General features: G+C 32.8%; 1 protein-coding gene across 5 annotated transcripts; it reads left to right on the forward strand.

Moving 5' to 3' along the window:
* Nucleotides 1-778: 778 nt before the first annotated feature.
* LOC100812718 (uncharacterized) lies at nt 779-19271 on the forward strand. Of its 5 annotated transcripts, none has more exons than XM_006590743.4 (25): nt 779-1006; nt 2416-3017; nt 3113-3237; nt 3389-3483; nt 3591-3848; nt 4243-4330; nt 4474-4525; nt 6310-6375; nt 8670-8821; nt 9945-10015; nt 10113-10307; nt 10444-10482; nt 11517-11624; nt 12346-12435; nt 12840-12915; nt 13893-13989; nt 14070-14139; nt 14424-14600; nt 14696-14818; nt 15405-15488; nt 16214-16398; nt 16885-17023; nt 17282-17341; nt 18488-18559; nt 18821-19271. In XM_006590743.4, the coding sequence occupies exons 2-25, from the start codon at nt 2437-2439 to the stop codon at nt 18932-18934; spliced, it is 3117 nt and encodes a 1038-aa protein (XP_006590806.1). In that variant the 5' UTR covers nt 779-1006; nt 2416-2436; the 3' UTR covers nt 18935-19271. The 5 variants fall into 5 exon arrangements, with proteins under 5 accessions (XP_006590806.1, XP_006590805.1, XP_006590807.1 ...); XM_006590742.4 differs by having other exon boundaries at nt 2430-3017; XM_006590744.4 differs by having other exon boundaries at nt 2430-3017; nt 3591-3791.
* The last annotated feature ends 313 nt before the right edge of the window (nt 19272-19584 follow it).

Below are 19584 nucleotides of genomic sequence, written 5' to 3' on the forward strand. Positions count from 1 at the left end.
CATATTATATTAAAAATATATTTTACGAAATAATTTAAAATTAATGTCTCAAACCTGTGACTTTCATGTTATTAGCACAACGTTTTAACTAACTGAGTTAATAAACCAATTATATTAAAAAATAATTAACGCGATCAAAACTTTTAAATTATTTTATAAAACATATAATACGCATATAAGTTTACATAATAATTTTTGATCTAATAATATATTTTTTTACATATATAATTTTTTATTAAACTTATGATTCTTATTTAAAATTTATATAGAGAAAAAATACATTATTAGATCAAAATTAATTGTCACAAAATTTATTATGTAAACTTATATGTATATTAAATTTACATTAGAAATTTTAGTGTTATATATAGTGATGTTAATTATTTTTTAACATAATTGAACTATTAGTTCAATTGGTTATAATGTCGTGATAATAACGCGATCAAAACTTTTAAATTATTTTATAAAACATATTTTTAACAATCTGTATGGGTCATACGAATTTTATATAGGCCCATACGGATTGACTTACGGATTATCCAATCAGTAGGAGCTATACGAAAAAAAGAAAAAAGAAAGGGATGAAGAAGAAGTAAAAAAGATGAAGTTGGAATTTTAAAAGATAGGTTGAGTGTTGAAGAAATTTGAATGGTATCCAAAGAATAACCTTACTATAGATGTATGATAAGAAAGTACGTTGTTAGAAGTATGGTCCAAATTGGGCCTAAATTGGGCCTGATATGGACCTGAACAGCATTGTAAAACATGAAACCTACGACACACGAGGGACCAGGCAAGTGTGAACAGTGGAACACCGCACACGATGTTGCGAAGTTAGCTTTGCACTGACACAACACAACATCTCTTCTTCTTCGAAGTTGTATCGTATTGTATTGTATCTGTTCTCGACGCTCTTCTCGCACATTCTTTCGCTCCTCCTTTTTTTTTTTGCCATCTCTACACTTTCTCTCTGACCTCACCTCGCTCGCTTTTCACATCTAATAAGGTTCGTTATGGATTCATATATCTTCCACCTTCTTCTGATTGCACAATTGAGGGATTTTTTTTTTTCAATCACTTACCGTTTTATTCCTTCGAGGTGTTTTTTTTTTAATTCTTCTTACTATTTATTTATTTATTGGTAATATTTTGAGTTGTTAATTCGTTGGCGCTGCAGTGTCGAGCTTCGCGTGGATCTAGTGCCTTGTCTTTTGTATTGAAACATTAATTGATTTATTTTTGATGTGTTATGATTGCAAAATTATTTCATATTGTATTCAGATCCTTTACAATGAAACTTATCGTGGATACAAGATAGTTGGCTTTTCATATTTGATAATGTTGTTGCTTATGGCTTATTTTCGTTTTCAAATTGCCTGCGTTTAGTTTGCATGGTTGTGCTTCTTATTCTTTTACCATGTGCATACGAACTGTAATAGTCTCTTTCTCTTGCAATTTAAAGCATTCCCTATTTAATGAGAGTGGCAGATTCCTTGTTTGGATACACTTCTCCATAAGCACTTACAGGAGAAGAAAATAACAAGTTTAAATAAATTGGGCTTCTTCCATAAACTAAAATCAACTTATGCACTTAATTTTTATAAAAGCTCTTTCATTTAACTTCTTTAAAAGCTAAATGCATAGGCTGATTTTAGCTTATGGGGGAAGGTTAATTCATTTTACAATTTTACCATCCTATTTTCTGCCTCTATAAGTGCTTATGGAGAATTTTATTCAAACAAGGCCTAAGAGTTGGATTTTATCTTGCTGTTTTGTTGACTAGAATTTGACAGTTCTAGTTTTGAAGAGAGAGTGGGTTGGCCTTAAAAGCACAATATATCATTTCTAGTTATATTAAACTAAACGAATCCAAGCATTGAGAGAAAAATTTGTTTCACTCTCTAATTAGTTGTATTTAGAAAAAAGTAGAATATGAAGTTGCTAATTACTGTAAATTTAGTTGACTATTTACCTGGTTTTTATTTTACTTAATGAACATGCATGCTGTCAGCACTCAGCAGTACCTTGACTTGCATGTAAGTCAGGATCTTTTACAAAAAATAACTTTTCAATAAACTATTTGTATGAGTCAAAATATTTTTCAATAACGCCATTTCTCAATGTATTAGAGTCGTAATATAATCAATTGAATATTCATTACTTTTAGTGTTGTTAAATAGCGGCCATGACGCCACCATAGCGGAATGGCATGGTGGATTTTTTGGCCACCACCATGGGCAATTTGTGAAGGGAGGCCTGCCATAGCGGTGCCATGAGGCATAATGGCGTTGTTTATATGGCAGAATTTTGGCCTTCTACCATCTGCCATTGATAACACTACTTTTGGTTCCATTCTATTTGTTATGTGTCTTACAGAATTCTATTTAATGCTATGTGTGTGAATTGCTTACCCAGATTTCTAATTACAGTAATTCAATGTACTTGAGGAGAATACAATGCAGAGATCGGACATGGGCTTTGGTGTTGCAGCCATTGAAATACTTTTTTAGGCCAAGATTCTCTGATCAACGATGTTTTCAATCTTTGTCCCCTAAGACCACTGTGAAAGAATATGCTTCACACGGAAGGATCATCAGAAAACATCTTTTAGGTTTAGATTCATGCAGGCATACTTCATCTAGAAATAGTTTCACCGTTCCGGACAGAAGGCCTAGTTTATGTCTAAACAGTACTCAGTTACGTGCCTATAGTTCTGAAAGTGATGGAAGAAATGCAAGTGAGGATAAGCATGCACATGTTAATGATGGAGCTAATTTTGATAAAGGACGGAAACAAGACAAGTTTGGGAAAGATGTCAAGTACAGCAATTCACATGCTCGACTTGGAGAACAGGAACAAGAGGAATGGCTTAATAATGAGAAGCTTTCTATAGAAAGTAAAAGGAGAGAATCACCATTTTTGACAAGAAGGGATAAGTTTAAAAAAGAGTTTATGAGAAGAATTATTCCTTGGGAGATGATAAACATTTCCTGGGACACATTTCCTTATCACATTCAGTAATTACTTATTCTTCCTATTTGTTCTTTTCAATTTAGTGCCTTTTCTTATCTGAAATTTATTGTGGAACTGAATTGTATGTTTCCATCTGTAGTGAGAATACCAAAAATCTTCTGGTGGAATGTGCTGCTTCCCATTTGAGACATAATAAGCTTGCTTCATCTTTTGGCAGTCGCCTCTCATCTTCAAGTGGGAGAATATTGCTTCAGAGCATTCCTGGTCTGTCATTTATTCCATGATTTCTGTCCTTGTTATTCTGTTTTATTTATAATGTTTATTTTGGATGCCATTTCACTAACATTTATGCCTCAGAAATTTATTATAGTTTTTGTCTTAAGTCTGAATGTTGATGTTGTCCTTTTATCTTTAGGAACTGAGCTGTATCGAGAGAGATTGGTTAGGGCTCTTGCACAAGATTTACAAGTTCCTCTGTTAGTGCTTGATAACAGCATTCTTGCTCCTTATGTAAGTTCTGCCAAAAAATAGACATCATAAGTTATTCAACAGTTTCTTAGTATAATAGCAGTGATGCTAGAAAGAAAATATTTAACATTATTTGAATTGTCATGCAGGATATTGATGATGATTTATCATCAGATTATGAGTCTGATGAGGATAATGCAGAGTCTGGGGAGGAGGGCTCTTTGGAATCAGAGAATGAGGATGATAATGATGCTACAAATGAAGAAGAGTGGGCTAGCAGTACCGAGGCAAAGTCAGATGCAAGTGATAATGAAGATGCAATAGCGGCTGCTGAGGCACACCTTAAGAAGGTTAAAGCAGCTGTTCTTCGGAAACTTGTTCCTTACAATGTTGAAGAATTAGAAAAGGTGTCTATGTAGTTAACTCTTGTTTACTAGTAATAGGGTGTTTTCTTTTACGTCTTGGCTATGATAAAATAAAGTATTTGGTAACTGTGGAAGCTTTCAATTAGTGGACAGAATATAACTTAAGATGATGAATATTTAAAAAGTGGTATTCTAATGCTAGTGTTAATGCAAATCTAGTTGTACACTATTTTGAAAATTCACTCAATGTTTAGTTTCACCGAATCTACACAATGATTCTAGATTTTTATTAGTTATCTTAATTGAAATTCTTGTGTTAGTCTTCTCTTAAGAATTATTAATTTACAAGATTTTAAATAAATTTCTTAGTTTGAACTCATTCAGTTACTGGCTGCAGATAGTTTTATATCTCATCCTTACCTGAAACTTTTGACAGGAAGTGTCTGGTGAATCTGAGAATTCTGAGTCATCCAAGTCTAATGATGTCAAATCTTCTAATGAATCTGGATGCCAGCTAAGAAAAGGTAACATGTTCAGCTAGCTGGAACTCTGGTCATACATATGAACTTGCCAAATGATTAATCTTCTTAGCTATTTGCTTTCATTTTCTCATTGTATTAGCATTCATGTAAATATCTACATTACTGCTTTGTTATGTTTTTCTTAGGTGACCGTGTGAAGTACATTGGGCCATCTGTTAAAGTTACAGATGAGGATAGGTAATAAACTGATTCCCCTTTTTTTCCCTTCTCCCTAATATATTACTTTGTGGTCCATCATATCCTACACAATTGCATTTTTTATGTGAGACATTCATTTAATTTATTGAATAAGGCACACCTTATATGTTTTCGAGCTAAGTGGACATGAACTTGCTTATCTATGTTACTGTGGCGGCAAACATGACTGATTTTGATAAATCATCTTGGAAGATTTTTCTCATCCAATTACCTATTTTAAGCAGACTGATGAACAATTTGATGATGATGAGAAGAACAAAAGCAGTAGAAAATGGATAGAATTATTGCTTCATTTTTTTTTTCCAAATAAAAGAAGAAATTTTTTAGAGTTATGATATTAATGCAACTGAGGGATGAGAAATATCTTCGTCATAGAACCTAAAGAAAGTAAATAGCCGAAGAGGCTATGTGATAAACATGCTCACTATTTGCATATCAGAAGATGAAGTTCCTTTGCAACAGAGCAGAGCTAGAGCACCATCGGAAATGCTTATGCACAACTTGGTCCATAAAATAGAAAATGTGTAGGCACAACTTGGTCCATAAAATAGAAAATGTGTATGCACAACTTGGTCAATAAAATAAGTTATGGCAATTAAGCAAAGAGACCCCTTGTTTTTTTTTTTTGATCAGCAAAAGTATATATATATATAGTACCAGTGGCAAAGAGACCCCTTGTTAATGCAGGCATTTATTATTCACCAGAGAACCGCATAAATGATTCACTGCCAGTGTCATAAGTGATGCTTCCTTGGATTCCTGATGACCTCTTGGGATTTTGATTTGAGGAACTCAAGCTGAGAACTGAATCCAATTCTTAATTCCATTGTTCCCCCAAAGAAAAATGGATCTTCATTCATTAAAAGATGTTAAATATTGTACAAATAATGACAATTATTATGTGCATGGTGTTGATGCGATTATTGTATTGTTTGTGCTTTTCATGTTTGTGGCCATTGTGCAGCAAATACGTGGTTGTAATAGTGGCACTATTGGTAATTATAGAGGAAGTGGTGATACTGTTGGATAGGGGTAAACTTGACTCAACAAAATCCCAAATCTTGTGATTTGGATTCTTAAATCTGAAGAGTATAATGGAAAAGTGGAAACAACTTCCCATGGATTTTCATTTACTGATTTCTTTCCAATATAAGATTTTTAAGAACATGTATCTTGGAGTTTAATGATCCCGTGATTCACCAATGTCCTTTAGAGAACTGAAAATAGAAGTTCTTCATAAGATAATCTGATTTCTGAGTATAATTGATATTTCTCTATATCATGAGAGAGAAGTATATGCAGTTTTTTTTTTCCCATTGGAAGCCTTTGTTTTTGTCTGTTTATCTTGTGGTTGAATTATATATGCCAATATTTGGTGAGCGTTTCTATTTTTATGACATTTTTTTTCTTTAAATATTTTTCACTTTTTTACGGTAATAGTTTTAAGACTAGGTTTAAGACTATCCAGTTAAATGCGTTTGATGCAAGTCCTTAGCTAGTGGGTGCAAGTCATGTAATTTTAAACTTTTGTACATTTGGAGTTTGCATAATATGTGATTAGGCACCTGTAATTTTTATGAATGTCTTAGGACATAGTGCCCAAGTAACTGTGAAGCCCATGTACAATTAGAAAGTTGTCAAATATTTTGAGAAGTGTGGTTCTAAAAGAGTTGCCTCGGCTGTTTCTTGTACACCATTGTATCATCCCCGTTGGACTTTGAGCTAGCACTCACCTGACATTGGCATATATAATTTTATCACAGGATCATACTGGGGAAGATACCTACATTTGATGGTACAACTAATGCTTATACTATTATACATGGCAGGTGGGTTGGTAAGTCATCCCTATGTGTAGAAGTCAAACTGTTAAATAAATGCCTCTCACATTTTGGCATTTTCTTGAAACCCATTTTTTTTTTAAAAAAAAATGCTAATATGGCAAATAGATGATAACACATGATATAAAGTGGCTTGCATTTATTTGAGCTTTCCCTTGGGGTGCGGCCTGACCTGGAAAAGCATGCATGGTCACCCTACAGGGAATCCTACAGTCCTATAATCAGTTTTTACTTTTTAGGTTGTAGAATGTAAAGTGTTGTAAATCCTAGTTACAGTGATTGGGTGTACAGATATTAGGTTCGAGTATTGCACAATTACTCCTGATAATTTTCATTGGTCATAGTGAATTTCCTCTCTGTTCTGACCATGAACGTAAGCCTAATAGTTTGCTGTAGGTTGAACCTTGATAAATTTTGTATCTTTTTCTGTTCTTCCTATTCTCTATCTTTGTGCCCCTGGTTGCAGTTAAAGATGTGGCATACAGTAGCTGGCCATGTGAATGCAATGTAAATGTCAATGTTGACATTCACTTTAGCTCTCTGCTTTTCATTTTTAGGGTGTTCAAAAGGTTTCGTGCCTTTTATTTTTATCTGATGATTACCTAATAATTGTTTTCTTGGGTTGTTTATTTGATTTTCCTTTGTATTGGCAGATATCTATCTGCCATTATTCTGTTTCCTTATGTGATCAATGTGAGAACATTATGTGAGTTCCTTCGTGAAATGAAGCATGGGATTGGAGTCATGATGGGCGTATGGACTAGGAATAGTTGAATGTATTTGTATTGGATTTTATTCTTAATTGGTTAGAAATGTATTTGTCCTTTCACAACACCATTTTTGAGATTTATGGGAGAAGCAAGGAGGCTAAGGTATTGTGAGTTGTGCTCTCTATGCAGTGCATTAGATTTGAGTTAAATGCAAGTTCAGGCAGTGATTTCCTCTGTAAATCTTCTTGGGGATAGGATAGTTTTCTGGCTTCTTGTGGGTTTATCTGATTATGTTCATGGCCTTTTAAGGAGTTTCTTTTTCAGATATGCAGAGGGACTTTATTTCTATTTTTCCATGTTTCTACTGCTGAGGAGGATTTCTGATTGGCTGATCCTTCTACATTGTTTTAGAATTTGGATTTGAGCCTAACTCAACCTTATGAAACCATCTTGTAAAGTGAGGGTTGCCCCTCACTTATATACTCTTTTCGGGCTCTATCTTTTATAAACATTTTTGCAACCTGTAATACTAACAAAACTCCTGATTTTTTCAACATTTGTACGTAATGGAATAGCATCTGTGGGATAGTTTGATTATTCATTTTATATTTTTGTATTAGGTAAAAAGGCATAATCAATGGCTTGCATTTTGATGTGTATCTTTGACCATGTAATAACAGGATAAAGTGAACCTGATTTTTGTAAATTTGCATTCTTTTCATTAATTTCAGAGAGATTGACATGCTATGTTCCATGTTTCTTGATCTTTCTTTTTTATTTTTCCCCCCATTTTTTTTGGTCTTGACATCTATAATTCTTGAGGATTTTTTATCCTCTTATATTTGTTCCTTTCTATTCAATCTTGATGAATTATTTGATTATTAAAAAAAATAAAAAAAGTTCAGAGAATGAAATGTGTTGCCTTAAAGATGTAGCATCGATTTCTTTGTGTATGTTGCAAAATTGCAATATTCATTTTGATATTGTATGTTTTGTGTCTGGTCATCTAATATATTTTTTGGGGGACTAAATTATGTTTTTGGTCCCTCAAAATATTATGATTGGTTGATTTCCCTATTTTGTCTCATTTTAAATAAGTTGTTATTTGGTCCACAAACAGAAGTTTACATTCCCATGTAGTCCTTTTACTAAGCAGCCTCTGTTTAATTTGTCCATTAAGTGCCAATGTGGTTTTAAAAATGAGGGACTAAATGAGAAATTCATGATATTTGGGGGGGCCAAATGAAAAAATCATGATATTTTGAGGTATGAAATAATTAATTTAACCTATTTTCCACATGTATTTTATATAATTGTATTGTCCTTTTCTGGTCATTGATTTTTATGTCTGATACCGGGGTGTACTATTTTTAGGATGTCTATCATTTATTTTTGCTCTATCTCATGATGTGCTTAAAATTATGTCTTGATTTTCCTTTAATTCTTCAAAATATTTTATATTGATATACACAACAAATAAGGCACAAGTAAGAATTATATGTTTCAAAGATATGCTTATAGCTTGCAGGTCGTTCTTTTTTGCAATTTTAACCAAATGTGGATTTATTGCAGGCCTTTAACTAAAGGTCAGAGAGGAGAGGTATATGAGGTTAATGGAGATCGAGTTGCTGTCATCTTGGATATTAATGAAGATAGGGTCAATAAGGGCGAGGTGGAGAATCTTAATGATGATCATACAAAACCCCCAATTTATTGGATACATGGTAAATTTTTCTTATTCAAAATATAGAAAATGACAATCATCTAAATCTTAAAGCTAGCTCCCTTATATTTTCTATGTTTAGTTGATTGTTTAGAGATACTTTTTATGTTTCCAAATTTTAGCCAAACTATCAATTTTACTCTGCATTTTTAAAAGGTTCTCCCTTAAATCTTCAACTGAATTTCCGTCATTTATAAAAAATTATCATGGTCAGAATTGGACCTCCTTAATTCCTCATTAGTCTTGCATATCTGCTCTATTTGTTTCTACAATCCCTCCACTCTTGAGTCCTTCCTTGTCGATGACATCCAGCAGGCCAAACCAATTGTTGGACTCAAAAAAATTAACACACTGATTTCTGAATGAAAATAGAAATGATATAGTTTTTAGCCCAGATTTGCGTACGAACGTAGGGTTTCCCTCTAACAAGTAACAAGGAGTTGCCTTCTTTGAAATAGACAGAATAACAATCTTACACCTTAGCTCATTGTCACAAGTCTGCAACACAACTTATATATTGTTATAACTGTCACATTGTAACCTATAACAGCCTAATCCAAAATTAATATAAAAATAATAACTGCCCAATAACTTCCTAATACAGAATTATAACTGCTCAAATCAGATTATATTTTTTTATCAACAAATGTTAGTTGTTAGTTTTGTTGGAGCGATTCAAACCTATGACCTCTACCTCCCCCATTCTCCCTTTAACCACCAAGCGAACCTTATAACTCTTTCTCAAATCAGTTTGACCTATCATTTTGTTAGAAAATATACGATATTGGCTACAATTGAAAAGGTCTTATCGATAAAATTTTCATTTATCCAAGATCTAGGTATTGGTGAAAAAATGGAATGAGTAGATTTTTCTAGTCAAGCCATAAGGTTACGTTGATCTTTGTCAAATATATATGGCTCAGAGTTTTGATGATTTTTTAAAATAATTACCAGAGGTTGATGTAGTAGTTTATGTTCTAGGACTTAAAGAAAGTTTTTAGAATAATACTTGTGAGCTGTAGCAACTTTGATATAAGCATGTGAACTTGAACCTCCCTTTGGATATAAAAATATTTTAGTTCTTTTTGTCTATAAACAACTAAGACTTTTTAATTTGCAAACAGTTAAGGACATTGAGAATGATCTTGATGCTCAATCACAGGATTGCTACATAGCAGTGGAGGCTTTATGTGAGGTATTGTGCTCTGGAATTCTTCAATTTTTGAAATCTCATAGTAAGATAACTACAATCTTGTTTTACTGATGGGTGAACCTGACTGTTGCTTTTGCAGGTTTTGCATCACAGACAGCCTCTTATTGTCTATTTTCCGGACAGTTCACAATGGTTACATAAAGCCGTTCCTAAGTCAAACAGAAATGAGTTTTTTCATAAGGTTGAGGAGATGTTTGACCGGTTATCTGGCCCTATAGTATTCATTTGTGGGCAAAACAAAGTTCAGTCAGGATCAAAGGAGAAAGAAGAATTCGTAAGCTTCAATTGTTATTTTTGGTCATGAAGTAATAAGTTCTAAATGTTCGTGACTGAAATGCATTTACTTCCATTGTGCAACTTGTAACATTTTATTTTGACTTTTATCCTTGATCACATGTGATGTTTGACAGACAATGATTCTTCCAAACTTTGGACGTGTTGCTAAGCTGGTAATGCTTTCTATCTTTCTACAAATTTCTGCATCCCCTTAAACATTCTATTGTTAACTGTCTGTGAGTTCAAATTATGCTGCTGTCAAATAACTACTATCCATTCTTTTCTTTTTGAATCCCAATGAACTATAGTATGTTGCTAAAATGTATTGTTTCTGAATTTATTCATGATTGAAATTGGTGTCAGCTTTATCCTCCTCCCAAATGCACATTCTTTCTTTTCTTCCAAATAGTGGCTTTAAAGAGTTTGGACAATTTTTTCTTTTTATGCATATTTTGTTACCTTTGTTGATAATACATTTAGGATGCTGCTTGAGTCTCTTATAGACTGACTAAATATATTAATGGTAAATTTGAGAATTTCATTGGAATGTTATATTTTTATTTTTAATATAACATCTGCTTCACTTTCATAAAATTGCTTTCATGTTCATGTGCATTTGACTTTCCTTCTGTTATGGTAATTTGTTAGCCATCACTCTTGTTATTCTGTTAGTGAAAATATAGATTTCATGGGGACTTTTTATAGTTATTATGTGCTTGATGTGTAGTGAACTGTGAACCTTTTAATTTCCATTTTGGAGTGCATTAGATCAGGTTGAGATCTTCCCTTTAGCCATTTTTTCTTTAAGAGATATGTACATGATTGATACCTTGCTTATTTGCAACTTGCAAGTTATTGAAAACCATTAAGCTTCATGCTCATGCTTTTGTTTCATTGTTTTATATGATAAGAAAGCTATTTCAGTTAGATATACAATGATTCTTTGGTGGCTATATGCTACCATTGTAAATATTACCAGTATTTTCTTGTAACTCGTAAGATTTGTTATGGCCAATTCTATGGTGCCTAAGTGCACTTTTAATCTGCTCTGGTGTCTGATTTATCATCTGTTGAGTTGAATGTGGATGCTGAAACAAGTAGTCAATAAATTCTAACAGGGCAGGTTAGTGCACTTGGGGCATTGTGGAAATCACCAAATGAATTTTTATGGTTCCATCATTGAATTCTTTTTGATAACTGTTTACAGCCTCTTTCTCTGAAGCGTTTGACTGAGGGAATTAAAGGGGACAAGACATCAGAAGATGATGAAATTAACAAGCTCTTCTCCAATGTTTTGAGTATGCATCCACCTAAGGTAATTGTTTTGCAATTTGCATATGCATCCACCTAAGGTAATCATGATGAATCACTTAAGGTAATTGTTTTGTCTACACTACTACGAAGTACTACGACTACTACTACTACTACAAGGAGACACTTGTCAACACCCCTCTTAAGTTTGAAACATTTTAAATTTTAAACATCTCAGTACACTACACCATTACTGTAGGAACAATAATGAACAAGAACATTAAATGCCAACATACATGTCTTATGAAGATATTTTTTTCATTACTAATCAGACATATAGGAATATTATCATAATAGAAAGGTAAATGGCTTATTCACGTTGTATATGTTTCTACACATGATTTTTTGTAGTTGTTAATATATTTTCCTCATCTTTTCTTCATAGGCGTAGTAAATTTGGATGTTCATATTGGTGACCATTTCTGCAATGAATTTTCCCCCTTCTTCTAAGCATGATAGTAACATATTTCTCAAAGGCATACATTGGAAACCCTATAATTCTTCATGGAGCCAAAGCAGAAATGCTATATTGGTTTTACTGTTAATCAGCTAGATGGATCCTTTTAAGGTTTTCTGTTGAGGATTATAAAGCACCTAACTTTATATACAATTTGATGAAAATGATTCTGGTAGTTTGCCTATTAATTTTCTTTCTGTTCTGCACAGCTATTATTATCTTTGTTTATGCCATTTTTTCATCTGGAATTCTGTATGACACTTTGCAGGATGAGAATCTGCTGGCAACATTTAAGAAACAACTTGAGGAAGATAAGAAAATTGTGACTTCACGTAGTAATTTGAATGTATTACGGAAGGTAATTCTCTGGTTTCTGAAGCATTTATTGTTGCCCTGCTGATGATTTATCATTGATGATATATACAAAGGTTATCAAATCGAGATTCAAATCGTGAATTGCGAAGCTAATTTTTGAATTGTGAATCATTACCAATTGTAAGATTCAGAGACAATGCAAAATAACTTCAAATATATTATATATCATATAAATGATATGACGTGTTAAATGTAAAACAAAATAACTATGTCTCATAAAGCAAAATTATTAGTTATGAGTTTGTGAAGCTTCTATTTTAGAAGAATGGAAACTAAGCAATGAAATGGCTAAGTAGAGTGCATGCATTATGAGTGAGTGACAAATAAAGCAGTGATGCATTTTACAGCATCATAATCATAATTTATAGCTGGATTTTCATGTTGCAGGTTCTCGAAGAACATCAGCTATCATGCATGGACCTTTTGCATGTAAATACTGATGGCATCTTTTTGACAAAGCATAGTAAGTTCGACTCATTCTCTTATTATGTTCTAGTCTTTTTTCTTCATCAACCATTTTATTTGTATGTTTTCTTCATCCATAATGTATTTCCATTTTTGGATTGACATAATTTTAGTCATCCATAATGAATTTCCCTTTTTGGAACACAAATCTGAAATTGAGTAATGACAAACAGATCTTAAATTAAGAAACTACAAAATATTGGAATGTTGATTTATTGGTTTAAATTCTAGGAAGCACTCATACTTGTTTATGCATTATTTGATTTAAGTGTTAGTATTGCATTTAATTGGTTGGTTGATGATGATTAAGAAAGGGAAAAAGAGAATTATTAGCTTATTTTAAGTTTTCTTATTGTTTTTATCTTGTATGCACTTTATATTTGATCTATTTTAATGCTAATATGCTTCTAATGGTTTCTATTGTACAACTTGTGCTTTTTCTTTCATTCATAAAAAATATTATTAGAAAGGAAGGGAGTACAAGGTTGGAGCATAAGTTATCCCCTTAAAGAATGAGGGGTGGGGGTGGGGATAAGGGTTGCACCAGCTGAATAGAGCCTTGCAATTCCATTGCAATACTATCAATGAAAACCTTGGAAGAACATTGTGGCTGTAATCAGGGTAAAAATATAATTTGCACTCTAACATCATGGTCTAACCATGTCGATGTTGACAAAAGTTTGTTGAGTTACATTTTATTTATTTATTTAAAAGTTACAATAAAACATGCAAAATTAGTAACTTAATACTATCAAGGGTTCTTGCTAACAAGTGCCATAAGGAAGCTTGTTAAGCATTAAAAAATTGAAAGTATTTAACGAGGAGTATAACATTTAACGTAGTGGGAACTTAAAAAAGCTTTATTTTTCATCTAATACTTTCCATCTGAAGCCTTAACAAATCTCCTAATGGCATTTGTTAGTTGTTAGATTTGCAATGTCATGGTTTTTGTGCATCATGTGCTTTTGTTTTCAGAAGCTGAAAAAGTGGTAGGCTGGGCAAAAAATCATTACTTGTCATCATGCTTGCTTCCTTCTGTTAAAGGAGAAAGATTGTGCCTACCTCGTGAAAGGTAGAAATTTAAATCCTATTATTCTATTATATATATGTGATTGGGTAGAATTTTAAGGTTCACTTGTTCTTTTTGTGAAGTCTTGAAATTGCAGTCTCAAGATTGAAGGGCCAGGAAACTATGTCACGGAAGCCTTCTCAAAGCCTCAAGGCATGTTTTTTTATTTTTTATTATTGTTTTGTGTTAATATAAGAGATCTTTGTTGATAATTAAAATGTTATTATGCATGTGATTAATGTGTGGAGGGTATTTGTGTCCCCTGGACTATATTGTACTACACTGAACTATTATTGGCTTAATGCACTTAACATACATAAACCTGCACCCACAAAGGGTAAAATTTCCCAAACATCTATTTTCCTAACAATTTTACAATTTTAAATTCAGGCCTTTTTTTTCTTAGGTTGATTTTGTTCATATGAATATTGTAACAGAACCTTGCAAAGGATGAGTTTGAGAGCAATTTCATTTCAGCTGTAGTACCTCCTGGTGAAATTGGGGTGAAGTTTGATGACATAGGTGCTCTTGAAGATGTGAAAAAGGCACTTAATGAACTTGTTATTCTTCCAATGAGAAGGCCAGAGCTTTTCTCTCGTGGGAATCTGTTACGGGTAATGTTTTTTGTTTCTCGCATGCGTTCTCATTGTATCCAAATTGATTTTGTTCTCTTCCTTGTTTGTAACTAATTTGAAGAAACTTTTTCCAGCCCTGTAAAGGAATATTACTTTTTGGTCCTCCTGGCACTGGGAAAACCCTTCTGGCCAAGGCACTTGCAACCGAAGCTGGTGCAAATTTTATCAGCATAACTGGTTCGACCCTTACTTCAAAGGTAATTTTTATTCTTGCACATTTTCCTCTTTCAATTGATAAGTCTCTTGAACTAAAACGTAAAGAATTTGGTGGTTTGTCTATGCAAATTTTGTATGCATCTAACTTGCTACATATGCATGATATCCTATTATCTTTGATCCCCAAACAATGATATCAAACAAATATTCTAACACAACTTCAGCCCATATCTCAAACTCTCAACAATTTGTATTAATCTTACTATGTATCTCTCAAAAAGAATTTTTTTGTTTATCTTAGAGGGTGTTTTGGACTTCCAAATGGATTTATCAAGTAAATGTTTAATGATTAAGAGAATTAGGTTAGAAGCTTAAACAAAAAACTTGCAAGAAAACACACCAAGAGAATCTGAAGTGCAAGTGCTTCAATCTGGATTGGAGGATAGATAAATAGAATTATGTAAAAACATGTGGCTCTATAATTAACTAGTTTTTCTAAAATCAAGTTCCTTTGAAGTTTTTTGCTCATTTATTTTTCTTATATAAATTGATTCAGTTGTTTAAAGGTGTATTAGTTTCTTCTTTTGCATGTGATATCTTATATATATTTTTTTTTCCCTGATACAGTGGTTTGGAGATGCTGAAAAACTAACCAAAGCGCTTTTCTCATTTGCCAGCAAGCTTGCTCCTGTCATTGTATTTGTCGATGAAGTGAGTGCCTGAATGCATAACCTTTTTTTCATTAATTTTGCTTTTCAAAACATTCACGGTATACTTGAAAAATAATGTATTTTTATTTCTGGTACATTGGAATTTGCAATCTTTTTTTTTATTATATATTTTGAATTTTTAGTTCTGTATGTTAAAATGTTAAGTTGTTAATGTAACAGCAAATTTTCAAAATAGGTAGTTCAATAACTACTTCTAGTGGACCTTTAAGGACTAACCTTGTCTCTTCTCTGTGGCAAGTCTCTCTGCTCTTGAATGGATTAGTTGAAATGGAAAGAGAAAGTATGTTGCACACAAAATCTAGCACTTCTTTTAATGTCACATTTATAAAACCATTCAATGCATAGCAAGAAAATCAAGATATTTTCTGTCCCCTCTAGATTACACCATGAATTGTCTAGATGTCTAATGATTTCAGATTGCAGTCTCATGATTTTGGTTGTCCTTTTGGTTTTTTCTTCCCAAAAGGCTGAAGAGTAAAAGAAGGCTTTTGGATTTTAAAATTCATTATTTCTCCTTGTCTCTTTGGATTTTTTTCTAGTTAATTTATATTTTAGTCAATGGCAAACATTAGTTTCCACTTTCCTGGACTGTGCCCTCAAAAGTTAAAAAAAATGTTTAAAATGTGCCGTCAAGTCTACTTTATCAGTTTATCTGAGTCAATCACGGCATGGAAACTTGGTTTCTGACTAGAATCTGTATTGTAGGTTGACAGTCTGCTTGGAGCTCGAGGTGGTGCTTTTGAGCATGAGGCCACTAGAAGAATGAGGAACGAGTTCATGGCAGCTTGGGATGGATTGAGGTCAAAAGAAAACCAAAGAATCCTTATTCTGGGTGCAACTAACCGGCCATTTGACCTTGATGATGCTGTTATTCGTCGTTTACCAAGAAGGTAAACTTTAAGATTCCTCTTTGAAAGTTAGAGTTATTGCCTGAAGGGTCATATCCATTATCACATTTTTGAATTATGGTTGTCCCATGTTCTGTCTGATTTTTATACAGTTATATATTTTTTATCCTCTTTTTGTCTGAGCTTCAGCACTCATTACTTTTTAGGGTGGATATATGAAGAGTTGATAGGATTGGGTGGAAGTTAACAATATGTTCTGTCACTATTTTCCTTGACTGTTATGCTATTGTTGAATCATATTGTCAAGAATCAATTATCCCAAAGGCCAAAAGCTTAAGCTATACTTATAAGGAGAGTAGTTTAATAAACTATTAAAAATTTATACCGCAATAAATACCTTGATAGTGTAGATTGTGGAACTTTATTTAAATTCCAAGTTGACATTTACAATAGGGAAGTATTTGATAAATACTTGAAATTACTATTTTTTTGCTAACTAAGCTTTGGGCTGGCTCTATATTTCTCTAGGATATATGTTGATTTACCAGATGCTGAAAATCGAATGAAGATTTTAAGAATCTTTCTTGCACAAGAAAATTTGAATTCTGATTTTCAGTTTGACAAACTTGCTAACTTGACTGATGGATACTCTGGCAGTGATTTGAAGGTAAATATTGTCAAGTGCAACTGAATAGGAACTGCTATATGTTAGGCACCACTATGCTGGATCACATTAGGAATGTGAGGTATCAAAGGGAAAATAAGGTAGATATGGTTGAGAACGCTACCTTATTTCCTGTTATCCCTCACATTCCTCTTGCACTTCAGCATAGTGATTCTTACATTATAATTATCATACTTTTTTAAGCTGCAACATATAACATTCCATGTGCACCACTATGCTGCTTCATGCTTAAATTTGCAGAACCTCTGTATTGCTGCGGCATATAGACCTGTTCAAGAACTCTTAGAGGAAGAAAAGAAGGTATGCGGATCCTAAATTTGATCTTTCTTAATTGATTAATGTGCAATGAACATGTGTAAAAAGAGTTTTGTAGCAATTTCTGTGGTGATCTTTGGCAACTTACACCCCCATTTGTGGAAAATATTTTAATAAAGAAAAAAGAACAAATAAATATCTAATATAAAAAAATGTTCCTGTATTGCAACTGTGTTCATCAGATCTGGATGCTGTAAAAACTCCAGGAAAATATTTTATCGAATATGCCATCAGTTTATGTATGAAGCTGTCGATATTGCATGCCATAACTTTAGCTGTAACTCATTGAGGAAACATCTTATGCCTATAAGGAGAAGTTTGGTATCGGGGTATAAATGGGTGTGAAAAATTCATGGATCATTGAAGTTGGTTAATCCCTTTTGTGCTTTAGCATAAGGTTGAGACCCAAACAATTACTATTGAAGCCACTATCCTAAAAAAGTTTACAATTTCTTACTACTTTGATATGAAAATGGGAAAAATGTACTTGTAGCAGTTGAAGTATTGAACATTTGAATGCTCTTGTGTGTAAAATTCAACTTATCTATTAATATAAAATGAATACCTTAATCAATATGGTTATATTATATGCATGTCGAGGAAAGTAGTCCCCACTGAGAAAAAAATGTGTCATGATACATTAGTTTTAATTATTTGGTGAAAAGCAACAATAACTTACAAATAAACGGTTGTAGGCATTGGCTGTAGAGTAACTAACAAGTTCAGTTTTCAATGGATAGTAGAGACAACTGTAGATTATTATTCCTTGAGATGTCTACCTTCCTGAGTACAAAATAGTATTTTCCATCGTATTGGGCTATTTTCTCTGTCGATCTTATCTATTGGTTGAAAATTTGCAATGCAATGCTTCTAATATCAAATGTTGGTTTGTATTATTACTGAATCCTATTTTAAACAAATTAAAGTTTTGTTTACTTTTATATGTACTTTTAAAATTAAAAGAAAAAAATAATTTCCAAATGGTTTCAAGATGTGGATTCTCTTCTTTCCACGTAGCTTCATTGTTAGTATTTGAATTCGTAGTAGGTGCATTGTTTTAACCAATTCTATATCAGTGCTTTAATTTGTTTTGTTTGCCTTCTCACATGTTATCTCCATTGGTTTGCACAGGGAGCCAGTAATGATACAACTTCGATACTAAGGCCTCTTAATTTGGATGATTTTATTCAGGCAAAATCCAAGGTACATAATATTTTCTTTGTTCATTTTGTATTGTTATGTTTCTATGTGAAGTTCCAATGTGTATTAGTAGATCAGTTTTAGATGTCTCTCTTTTTTTAATGCATTTGTTGCGTCTATTTTATCCAAGCTTCTTAGATTCCTGATTACCACGAGTGTTAGAGTTAAATTTAATGTGTGCTCGTTTGAAACTTATTCAACTTATATTTTATTTCTCTGCACTGTCTTTCACTTTGAGGCGCCATTAATTTTTAAAATGTGTAGGTGGGTCCATCAGTTGCATATGATGCAACAAGCATGAATGAGTTGAGGAAGTGGAACGAAATGTACGGAGAAGGCGGTAGTAGAACAAAAGCGCCGTTTGGATTTGGGACCTGATTTTGATGGTTCCATCACTAACTTATCACCAATGCTTCTTAGCAAAGCAATTTACCGGACGTGGCAAAGAGCTCTAGATAGATTTCACCTTATACTTTTCAACGGCCTCTGCATTTGCTAATTTTTTCGTCCTCATTTGGTATAATTTTCGGTACAATCCAAATTTATTCATACGAATTTGTTCTGTTTATGAGGCTGTGTTTCAAGCTCCATTTTGAGCTGATATAAGAGTAATTCAGTTTAATGTGTTGTAATGAAATGTAGGTAGCCTCTAATTTTGTCTAGCCAATCTTATTTACGCTTAAGCAATAGGGGTAATTTCCCCAATTTTTTTTCAGCAGTGTTTAATAATTAAATGTCATCTCATGTATTGTTTTACCAAAAATGATCTGCTATGCACCTGTATATTTGGTTAAAGTGGCTCCCGCACAATTATTGGATTCATGCTAATGAGATTCTAACTATCAGATTTTTGTTTAACAAGTTTTACCTAAATCGTTCAGTTCACTACCATGTGGATCATTCTAAAGATTTTTATTTAACAGTGAAATAAAATGAATTAAGATTGTATTTCATAAAGATATAAATATCTTAAACGTATTATTTTATTTGCCAAAATAGAAGAAAAACCCATCAAATTCATAACATGT

The sequence above is a fragment of the Glycine max genome, chromosome 11, assembly GCF_000004515.6.
Source record: "Glycine max cultivar Williams 82 chromosome 11, Glycine_max_v4.0, whole genome shotgun sequence".
Classification (NCBI taxonomy): Eukaryota; Viridiplantae; Streptophyta; class Magnoliopsida; order Fabales; family Fabaceae; genus Glycine; species Glycine max.

What these genes read in the sequence shown, in the direction of transcription:
- LOC100812718 (XM_006590743.4), top strand. Translation starts at nt 2,437, where the DNA reads ATGTACTTGAGGAGAATACAATGCAGAGATCGGACATGGGCTTTGGTG. An exon ending in TTGTGCCTACCTCGTGAAAG is followed by an intron (nt 13,990 to 14,069) that starts GTAGAAATTTAA and finishes CTTTTTGTGAAG; the next exon opens with TCTTGAAATTGCAGTCTCAA. An exon ending in ATTCGTCGTTTACCAAGAAG is followed by an intron (nt 16,399 to 16,884) that starts GTAAACTTTAAG and finishes ATATTTCTCTAG; the next exon opens with GATATATGTTGATTTACCAG.